This window comes from Falco peregrinus, chromosome 8, assembly GCF_023634155.1.
Source record: "Falco peregrinus isolate bFalPer1 chromosome 8, bFalPer1.pri, whole genome shotgun sequence".
Taxonomy (NCBI): Eukaryota; Metazoa; Chordata; class Aves; order Falconiformes; family Falconidae; genus Falco; species Falco peregrinus.
Window position 1 is genome coordinate 27669269 of NC_073728.1, and position 11538 is coordinate 27680806.

General features: G+C 43.7%; 1 protein-coding gene and 1 long non-coding RNA gene across 2 annotated transcripts in view; one reads left to right on the forward strand and one right to left on the reverse strand.

Moving 5' to 3' along the window:
* Positions 1-919, reverse strand: part of XRCC5 (X-ray repair cross complementing 5) — a 54380-nt gene extending 53461 nt beyond the window's left edge. Inside the window, exon 1 of the mRNA XM_013299359.3 lies at positions 406-919. Coding sequence (XP_013154813.2) covers positions 406-801 — 396 coding nt within the window. The 5' untranslated portion in view covers positions 802-919. The remainder of the gene's footprint in view (positions 1-405) is intronic.
* On the forward strand, positions 509-11282 carry LOC129784975 (uncharacterized). Its single transcript, XR_008748322.1, has 3 exons — positions 509-584; positions 6714-6827; positions 8286-11282. It is a non-coding gene; the product is annotated as an uncharacterized LOC129784975 (long non-coding RNA).
* Positions 11283-11538: the final 256 nt, after the last annotated feature.

Sequence of the window (11538 nt, forward strand, 5' to 3'; positions counted from 1 at the left end):
CAAGCCGCCTTAGGGGGGCAAAGCCGCTTCCCTCAGGCGAGGATGAGCGGACCGGCCACGTTTGGCACAGAGAGGCCCCACCGGAGCAGCCCCGGGGCGCCGCCATAAGCCCCCGCAGCCAGCGCGGCGCTAACACCCCGCACAAGCGGCCGCCCAGGGCCGAAGGCTGAGCGGCTCCCGCATTACAGGCGGGCAGCGGCGGCCCCGGCCCCCAAGGGGGCCCTGCTGTCACGGCCCCCCCCGGGGCCCAGCCAGGCCCAAGCAGGCAGCAAAGCCTCCTGCGCGGCGCCCCCGCCCCTGAGGCACGCTGCCGCCACAGCGGGCCGGGGCCAGCCGGAGGACGAGGCGCGTGGGGAGGGGGTGCCCAAAGCTGTCGGGACGCTGGAAAACCCCCGCTCCCCTCACCTTGCCGCCGCGGGCCATCTCGCTCGTTCCGGGACGCGGTGCGCCGCGCTCAGCGCTCCGGCCGGCACCGCCCCCTGTCCGATCCGAGTCCCCCCGGGAACACGGCAGCGGCGCTTCGCGTTCCGCGGGAGGGGCAGCACCGCCCCGCGGCGGCGCGGGCGGGACGAGGCGAAGGGCAGGTGAGGTGCGGAGGGGTTGAGACAGCTGGGCCCAGCCCCACAGCGTCTCCGCGGCGGGGCACCATGAGGGCACACGGCCTCGAGTTAGCCCGGGGCCGGCCGCGGAGAGCAGCTGGGCGGGCTGTGGCCCGGCTGGGTGAGGGGGAAGGGAGATGTGGCATAGCCCCCGCATCTTTCTCTGCAGGCCGTATCCCCAGCCGCTCTCTGAGTGCCACATCTCATGGGCACGACGGTACCTGCGATTTTGGCCGTAGTGTGCGCAGTGCGTGGGCAACGGCAAGCCTGGTTTGGGTGGGCTGGGGTCCCTGAGGAGAGGCAGCAGCAGGGCGAGTCTCGGGGGCCGGAGTGGCCATCCTGCCCTCTCCCACCACCGGGACCTCCTGACTCGCCCCGTCCGTCGCCCCCCCCCACGGGGCACATCGCCCATCGCCCGCCCCGGGCCCTCCAGCCTCTTCCTCACAACGCCCGGGGGTCCCGCTCGGGCTGCTGAGGGAGCAGCCATTCCCCCTGGCCGCCAGGACGGGGCTTTGGGCTCGACAGAAGCGTCTGATAAGTCATGGATCACCAGTGGGACAGGATTATTTAATTAAACATGGGCACAATACTAGCTTTCTCCCAGCATTAACAACAGAATTTTGGGGTGAAACTACATCTAGGTGGTTTGATGAAACTTAGACCTGCTGATACTTGCTGAAGTCCAAGTACAATACATGCTATATCATGTGTATCTTGGCATGTGTTGGATATTAAATCATTGGCAGAGGCGTACAGAGAATGGCAAATACATCATCATGTATATGGAGTACTTGTTCTGTGTTACCTTCCTGGTGTCCTTTAAGAATAGCATTACCAGTGTTCTTTCCATTCTCAGTGTATCTCAAAAAACACATTATTATCTATAATTATTCTCAAAACAGAGTGCAAAGTGGTGATACTAGTATAGCTACAAAACAGTAAGTCTCACATGAACACTCTAAAAACCTTCTACCAGAGTACTGACCGTGCAAACACAAGTGTTTCCTTTTTATAAGTGATGTCTGAAGACAAAAATCCCCCTTCCCTCCTTTTTACATTGTCATACTTCAGGAATATCAGTAATTGGGGATCCTCTCTTCAAAGCACTTTGCATATCAAAGGAACAAAGCAGCTTGGCAACATGAAAAACATTTTATGGGAAACCAGTAGACAAAAAATCCAGTCAGCAATTACAAGAGAAAGCCTTGTGTTGTCTTCCTGCATGTCTCTAAGGAGACTTCAGATTAATCAGCCAAGGAAATGAGGTCTGTTTGCTATTATAATTATTGTTCCTGATGTTACTTTAGTCCCTAGGAGTGCTTGCCACAGACCAAAAGCCCCTCCTTGGTCTAGCAATCAGGTAATCTCCCACCCCAACCAATTTCCAACATAGCTTGCAGTCTAGGCGTAAAGCAAAAGATGTGTGCACACAAATGTATAAATGGGAAGAACAGCAAAACAAGAACTGATCAACTTCATCAGCAATGGCATCAGCAGAAAAGTATTTTGCTAGACTTCATAATCAAATAATATTTTATTTTTCTGCCAGGGTTGGGAAGTAAACCCAAGCTCTGACTGTTGGCACAGAATATTGACACAAAACCCTACATAGTTCCCTCCAAATCTTAGATTGCACATAAAAGCTGAATCCCAGGCTTTGGTCCAAACTCTCACAGCTAGAGCAGTAATGGCAAACATTACTCAGAGAAACCTAATCTGGGGATGAACTAGGAATCTCTGCTGTGCAGGAAGGTTAGCATGCCCAGCCCAGGTACAGCATCCTGTTCCTTTACAAAGCCTGAGTAAAACTAAAGACACCTGTAACCATGAAATTCCTGATGTGATCCTCCTATCCATTAACTCTCAGCCTGGCATAAATGGGGTCTTATAACTCTCTCAGCAAAATACACAAACAATAAACCCAAACATTCCCCCTTTGCATTTTCTGGTGCCTCAGAGCTATTTCCACCATTCAAATGAAAACTGTCTAATCTTTTCTGAAACAAACTTTAATCCTCATTTCCTTTGCAATCTGCACAGAACTCCCTTTATAGGTAATCATCAGATCTGACTAATCAGCTCCACCTGAGAAACTGGGGCTTTGTTAGCTTGGAATAAGACTTGAAGATCATTGCTTGTAAACACTTGCCAAAAGATTCTTGTGATTAATTGGCCATTTCCATTTTACTGAATGTCAGTCTCAGGGTATAAATAATAAATATGTGACATCTCAGAGGACTCAACATCCAGGGTGATCAGCTGTAATCTCATTTGCAACAAAGTGAGTCAGATCTCAGTCCCACTGAGGTTCTTACTCACTGCTCTGCTTAATCCTTTTTTTGGTTACTTTTCTTCCCCCCAAAACACTAAGCCTGCATTAAATAAACACACTCTTGGGAAGTAGCAGTAAGGGGCCTGCCTTGTGTTTAACTTCACTCAATGCCTTTACAAGGCAGCAAGGAAAATGGCTTCCCTGTTGCGTTACAAGAAGGAATGTATTATCCAGAGAGTTGCAGCTGGGACCCAGCTGCTTATGGCAGCTCTGAGCAAATGTGAATGACTTCAATGTAAAAGTAGAAAGATGACACGGCCTTTCTCCCTCTTTTGGGAGGGAGAAATCAATTGCCCACAGGGTAAAACTTTCGATAAATGCCTCATGGAAAGAGGAATACTGTAGCCATCTGGGATCTAGCCCGATAGTTTTATTGAAACAGATACATGAAGCAGTACTTTCCACAGAAGAATTAACTTTGCAATCATTACCTATTCTTCACCTCAGTTCATATACAGAAGTATGCACTAACTGTGCGCTGGGAAATTACGAACTGAATTTCCTACAGAGATAAACAAAGCAGGGCAAGGATACTGACAGCAATCAGCTTTGTATTTCTACCAGTATAAGCCTGGCAGCGAGCTGGAAGATGAAGTAGACAGGAATTGGCACTCAAAGCAAAGCAGAGCTTAGAAGTGCATCTGTTAGCATCTTCCTGCATTGGACTTCATAAGGTGTGCACAGTTGTCTTCTCCCAAGAGGTCTTTCCAAACACCTGCTTGCAAGCACATGCCAAAACTGTGGTGCAGACCAACACCAGCATTTAATATGTCTGTTTAGTGATTCCTGATGGTCCTTCCCAAGAGATGCAAACCTAACACACAGACGGTCTTTGCTTAGCTGCTTCTGTGGAATACATCTGCAGGGAAAAGATCTCAAACACCAGTTTCACTCTCTAAGGAAAAACTAGTCTTTGAGGACCAGCTGTAAGTCCACAGAGCTTGTCCTCTGGCCATCTATGACTCATGAACACTTGGCACATTAAAAAACTGTGCCTTAGCCAAAAAATAATTAAAAAAAAATCCTTCTGGGGATTTAACAGGTTCTCACCTGTTGATCTACCTGCTCTGTCCATTTTCAGTTTAGTTTGTGCAATGGAAGGAAATGAGTCTGCTAGGAAACATAAGGAAATTATTGTAGTAAGAAAATTAAAAAGCTAAATAAGGAAGCATTATACCACACCACTCAGCCTTGCCTGAAAACACTGAAGAAAAACATTGTAAGGAGAGGTAGTGAGTTAGGAGAGTATACAGACTCATGGTGTGTCCTGCCAGACACGTTCTAGCGTAGAAGCTCCTGAACTGTGGCAAATCGGTGGATCACAGCTGAAACACAAGCTACCCACAACTCTTAGTCCTACACCACTGCAGAGGAGCCTGAATGCTTCAGAAACGGCCCCAGAAATCCTTCTACATGGAGCTGAGAGGCTCTGAGAGTGTCACTGTTGCTTTTTCTCCTCACTGCCCTCCACCCTAGCTGCTGAATTTACAGCCTCCTCTTTCCATCTGGCCAGCCCCTTTCTGTTCTGCAGGCTAAGCAGTTAACGTACATGTCTCAGGCAGCAGAGTAAAAGCTTCCACTGGCTGTATTGCGCCAGCAGAGGCCGTATTAAGTGTCACAGAGAGGTAAAGCATGAATTCACAAGCCGAATCTGTTTATTATCCCATTTCCCCATGTGGTATTTACCTTTTTCACACTGTCATGAAGTCACCTTGAGCATCACGCGCTTCTGTAGCACGCACATACTGTTCTGTGGAATTACTGCACATCCGTAGTCCTTCCACCTGCTGTTTGTTGTACCTGATGAACAGAATGGCACATTTGTCTTACAACTTGCATCTTCTTTCAGACCATTATGAAATCTGTAATGATCAATTTTTAGTTCTGCCATTGTACTTGCCATCCCTCTCAGTTTTGTGTCACTTCCAGATTTCATAAGCATGTTTCGTCTTCAGCCAAGTCATGAAGTGCTCAGCCTGAGATGGCCGCTGCTGGGGGTAACCACTAGACACAGCTCTGTGTATAACATTCTAGTTGCTTTTGCAGATCTGTTATACATACACAACAGCTTCCTAGCCTGCTTATGAGAATGTAATTTAAAACAGCATCAAAGCCTTATTAAAACAAAGGTAAATAATTTCTATCCAGAAAGCCTATGTTTTTCTCTCAGAAAAATAAAATTAAAAAAAAAAGTGGGGTTGATTTGACACCATTTGTTCTTTAAAAACAAAACAAAAGAACCCACTCCATTTTTTCTTTTACTTATTATCATCTGAGCAGGTATAAATGGTTTAATTATTTATTATGCTAGTTTCCAGTAACTGGAGCACAAATAATCTGTAACTCCTTGACATCTGTGTCCTCCCTCATCCCTTTTTAAAAGTAGATGTTATATCTGTAATCTCACCCATCTTTTTAAGGAAAATCATTAATACTCCTGAGATTGCTTTAGCCAGTTTTGTATTTGCCTTAGTTGAAATTCACCTGGCTCAGCTGATTTGAAAACATCTCCACTGTTTAAGGACACTGACTTTTCCCGTTTTATCTCTAATCACATTTTGCTGCTGGTGTTGCTGCTTGATTGCAGGTGACTTTTGTAAATGGACAGTCTCTCATAGCTGTCACTTATTTAATTAGTTCAAAAGGCAGAAGCATATACTGTGGGTCCAAAGGTTTCACCCAGCTGAAACCCACGTAGCTGTCAGGAGTCTATATAACAGAATTTCATTTTATTTCTTTAATGTGTTTTTCTTTACAAAGTAAAGAAAACATTGAAGTTGCAAAAGTCCAGCTCCAAAATGCTAGGAAATTCTGACATTAAGTTTATCTTGCAACTTAAACCAAGTACTTTGTGTCTATATGTTATGATACAGGTTCAGCTACAGGAGCAGGTACTTTTTTTGTACCACAATGCCATAGCCTTTTTCAATATATATTGGATAAAATTAGGACAGTACACTAAAGGAATCATAAGATTCTTCCCTCATTTGTTACAAAAATTGGGAGACAGAGAGTGACAGAGGAAATCCTTATGAATATAAGAAATTTGAAAAAGAACATTTTAAAAATTAAATTCTCTGGTTTTGTTCAGTAGGTTGCCTGTGTTCTGATTTACAAATCACTGGAACCCAAGTCTCTCACCAGTAGGCAGTGGTTATGTAAGTTACATTTTCTTAATGCTCAGTCTGAGATACAGTAAAATCTGTGTAAGTGCTGAGCACTCACAGGTGTTCATGAAAGGAGCTTCACTTTCAACACAGAAAATGCCTTATTATGCTAAATGTTCTGAAAAAATAAGCCGTGAGGCATCTCAGAGGGGCATTGAGACTTCATAGATATTTGTATCTAAAATCCTTGTGCCTTTGTTGCCACGTATAAATTTATCAGTGTTTATGTCACATGCTATTGAAAAAAAAGTATTTATGTGAGGTACTTATGCATTACAGTGGCATGTATTATTGAGATTGCTTTGCACAATATGTGCAAATGGGTTTGGACACCTTTTGAAGTATAAGGGCAAATCAAAATGTTGGATTGGCTTGTCATTAAATGCTTTTCCATGCCGGAGAAAGAACAGCATGCACTCCCGTGATTGAAGATTGCTTCAGATTGCATACCTAAAAGGAACAGGGAGGGAGGGATTCATCTTATATGAATATATTAAAAATTGGCATGAGGTAGCTTCTTAGTATTTGCCATTGCACTTTCATGGTACGTAGACTTCTTTGGATGCATTTCTAAGGCAGAAAATACCGCAGTGGGCTTTTTTCCCTGTTTTTCAGTTCAGCCACTGGAGGGCAACATGATCCTAGGCAGAGGAAGCACGACAGCCTGCAGAATTAGGTAGCGTGCACCCCGCAAGCACCACCAAACTGCAGAGGAATTTCTGCATGCAGGTATGGCAGAGATTAGACAATAATATATATTTTTTTTATTTTTTTTTAACATTGCGCTTTTTTTGGAAGGTAGATTTAAAAATTTCTTCCTACGTCTAAGGTCGATTAATCTGGCTTTCTGCTCAGGATGATGTTTTCATGAGTTCTAAATCCATGGATTACCCAAAGGATTTCTGAAGGAGGCCATGCGAGGGCCACTCAGCCTGGTACCACAAGAGATGAAATATCTCCCGCTGTTAAGTAACTGAAAACCTGGCACGTGTTTCTACTCTTGAAATAATATGGGTATACTTTTGTGGATCTAGTTGTTAAATCCATTACAATAGATGATTTCTTTATTACATTTCAGAGGACTATCAGCAGTACAGGGTCTGATTTTCTTTAAAATTAATAGAAGTATTTTGGTTCAACCAAACTCCAGAGCACCTGGGTTCCTAGAGAGGACCAGAGAGTTCATGTCAGATATGCTCGCTTTGGGGAAAGCAGCAGCCCAGCAAAAGAGTATCAAATAGTATTTGAAAAAAGTTAAAGCCTATGGTTTAGGAGGGGATAATAAGTACAAGGTAGATGCCAGTAAAATGAAATGGCGCCTTAGAAACTGGGGGAAAATGCAGACCGCGTTACAGGACACAGCAAAACAACAACATTTTGCCCAGAAGTCTTGTGTTAGCTGCTACTATTTCAGATTGGAGAAGCAGAATCTCATCCATCTTGTTCTTCACTTGCTCTTCATTTCACAGTCTTTCTCTGTGCAGTAAGAGAGAATGGCTGCTCTGTTTGCAGCCATTAGCAATCCAGCTGTTTTCAGCATCTCTGGAAAGCACTTTCATGCAGCAGGATTGTTCTGGACAAGTTAGCAGGGATAACTCACTCTGTGAAGGATTTGCTTTGTGGATGTGCAAGAATAAGCCTTTAGTATCCTCCCCCCACGAGCATCATGTATGTAGGCATGCTTGTACGTAAAACGCTGGCTAATGGTCCAATTTAATCCTCATAACACAGGATTTTCTTCCTTATCCATCCAACGAGGCTGCAGGAGGGGATGGGGAGTCTTCAGCTGCCGAACAAAGCTCTTTACGAGCTGGGAGAGAGGATCGCATTTTAAATCCCTATTTGTTTGCCTATGCCTGGAAGCAGATTGAAATCAGACTGAAAGGATGGAAGTTTGGCTCTTTAGAGAAATACCAGCTTTAATGCACTTTAAAAATGGAGCACTGCAATATTTTCATGTTTTAAAGCTTTTGATTCTTGTGAATTCCCAGGTTGTACGGCTTCGGGGAATGAAGTAGCAGTGTGAAGGAGGGAGCTGCTATTTCAGAGGAAAGAAGAAGGGATTAAGTTTGGGTTTTATTTGCGTAACTTAATGTTAACCCATGACACTAGCAGACATGTGACAGTATCAGGTGTAGAGGCAGGGAAGAATACTTTCAAATTTTCCCTGTCGGTTATTTTTTGCAGGAATTCCTTGGAGAGAAGTGAGTCATCAAGATGACAACTGCTGGTTTCTGCAGGATTTTTGTACTAGACAAGGAAAACATTCTATGGAAATAAATGGCAAATTTAGCCATCAAAAGAGACTTGATTTTAGGGTGGAAGTAGAGCCTCAGAGCAATCCTGCTGTAATCGTGGGGCTGGCTGAAGTCACCACCACCACATAAAACTTCTGCCTTACAGCCCATTTCAATATTAGCATTCATTGCTTCAGTGGTGTGTAATCGCACTGTAGAGGAGTCAGTATTATTTTCTGCTTTGAAGTCACTAAAGGTAGCTCTATCAACACGTTTGGTGAGAACTGAGATGTCATTTACAAATGACACTACATGTGCCCTGGGATGATACTGTTTACTATATTCAATATTTGACCTTTTTTCTTTTACTATGTGCAAATACTAGGAATCATTTCTGCTCATTTCTTAAGTCACAGGGGAGCTCATTTGAATAAATTAATGGAGGTTAAAATTGCTTGTGTTTATTAATTCTGTGTGGAACTTTTACATGGATAAATGTTAAGGAAAATCCCCATTATGATGGAAAGATATTCTAGTAATTGCCTTTAATTACAAGGGCAGCTTGCTACAAATACATTTAAATGCATCATAGTGAAAGCATTAGAAGCTGACACTTCCATAGTTTAGGACAAGTAATGTAATTTAGAAAGACAGACTGAATAAAAGGCATGCTCTCCTTAGGCCAACTACCCTAGGAGCTGTTGGATTCATGCCCAGGACTGATATTGCAAAAGCCATTCAGTGTACTTACAATATTTGGGGTTGTTAGGATCACAAGTGCAGGCAATTCAGATAACCAGGCTAGAATAAATTAAGCTATATTTGTGTTATATCACAATGAGCCAGTTGCTGTTATTTTGTAGTAGAAATAATTTATTCACTTACCTTATCACTGTAGGAGCAGAAAGAATTTGGCATGCATATGAAAATAGTCAAAGGCACCTTCAAATATATTGGTCTTAATATACATTACCGATGTATGAACTTGTAATAAACCAAGCCCTGAGGGAATATGTTGCCTGGGAGGTGGGTTTTTATCCTGTTTGCCAGGCAGAACATACTATGAAATTCAGCAGTTATCCTTTTTTATCTTGTGAAGTTGAATTTTCAGCTGAAAGAAATGGTTGGGAAAAGGAGCCCTAAGACAGGGAGATCACATCTGGGCAGAAATTTTGTATCTTAGAGCATTCCAGGTCAAATTAATCCATGGCATGCCTAATTTCAACGGATGCAAACCACAACAGATTTTAGCTTCTCTGTTTTGCGGGGAAGATTTAATGTTTTAGCATGCTAAAAGCAAGAGCATTTTTTTAACACAGGGACAAATACATTGTTGGCCTGACTTAGGTGTTCTCTTTATCTTAATGCATTCTGACAGACTTCAGCTACTGTCTAATGACAAGAAATCACGAAGACTGAAAGTTAATGGAACTGGGGGGAAATCCATGAGAGCCCCTCAAGCCTCGTTTCTCTGGGCTGCTTGTTCACATGCAGTCACACTTCACTTGTTTATGTGAAAAGATGCTTAGGGGGCTTTTTTAACCCCCCTGGCAATTTAACCTGATCCGACACACAACTACAAGCCTTCCTGCATCATTAAGTGGCTGCCTGTTTGAAGAGAAATCATGCTTTAGTAGGCAAGAAAGCAAACATGATATCCCTTCTAATTTGCCAAATTAATTAAAACGTTGCATTTCCAACCAGATTAGCCCCCTGCATTTGCTTCAACCTCTTTTTGTGAGTTTCCATTTCCATACAGGGTATAAACTTGGATGGACTAATCTACTCAGAAATTAATCCATGTTAAACTAACTGCTTCCATGTTGACAAGTCTTTGGAAATAAGCAGGAAAGGCACTGGTCCCACAAATAATTCATTGTCTGGGACAAAAAGGGCTTGCATAAATTTTGAGCAAAATCGTGTCCATCACAGCACAGGAATGTGGGCTATGCATCCTTCTTTTCTCTCTTCAGTGCTAGTGTAATTGCGTGCTTCAGTGTGCAAGAGCAGATTGGAGTGGTTTTTCTTAACTAGCAGTTGCAGCTTTGAAAAGGTATCCCTGGGGATGGCCACACAGATCCATGGAGCAGCTGATAGTTTCAGAGTGAGGAATTGCAGGTTCCCAGCCCTGGGGTTCAAAGCATGGGCCTGATGGATTAGAAGGGTAAATTCAAGAGACTAGTTATGGTTAAAAGCACAGTTTACACTGTGATTGTTTCAGTTCTCAAAGAAACTGAATGGGATAGGTAAGTCAGCAGGCAGAATTAGCACCTTCTCTCCCCCTGGTGAAATACATGGTGCAGTCATACAGGTGTGTTTTGCCTGGTGCAAAGGTCATCCATAGGAGTCTCTCCCACTGCTAACCATTATCTTATAAAATTATAAACCTTGTACCTCAAAGGTGAGAACTGCAAAGACTAATGAGCTAATTCTCTGGGCTCACTACCCTCCACCTCATGCTGCCACACCAGGAAGCTGAGTGTCCTTCACCAGGTTCTTCATTGGAGGTGGGAAGTCCCCAGCGTACACCCACCATGCAGGGAATCCTGTTCCCTTGACAATGTTTGCAGCAGGCATCACACTGAAAGCACCTTCCTGGTATTTCCAGCTATTGCATTGGCCATGGCACTGCCCGTTTGAGAAAATCACCTGCAGGTAGCCTTTTGGCTGGAAGAGTTGTTACACTAAGCTGTGCTAGCTCTTGGCTAGGAATTTCATTTGGGCCTTCCAAAGATTAATGACTCTTTCTTAGAAGAAAGAAAATGCCAAATGTGTTTGCCCTGTGCTAGCAGGAGGGTAGGACTGTAGTAAGACAGTGTGGGAGAGCACCAAGGGTATCATTTAATATTTAGACACCTCAAAAGAACTGTTTTGGTGGATTCTCCTTCGACTTATCAGAGCCATGGCTGGAGTACTTAGGGGTTGTAAGAAATCTTCCCAGCACAGCTGTAAATAGCAGTTTCAAGTCGCAGACACACAGACCATATTTGTAGAGTTAAATGTATTTTCTATTTTGGTATGGAAGCGTGTCTCTCCCTACAGATCCTTGGGGCTAAAGCCAAACAGATACCCAAGAAATGAAATTAAATCAGAAGTTTTCATTTGTGCACTAGGAAGTAAAAGCAAACAAGAACCCAGAGCCCAGAGATATGACAGTTCTGGATAGGCACAGGTTAAACAAGAGGTAAAACTGAGACACATTT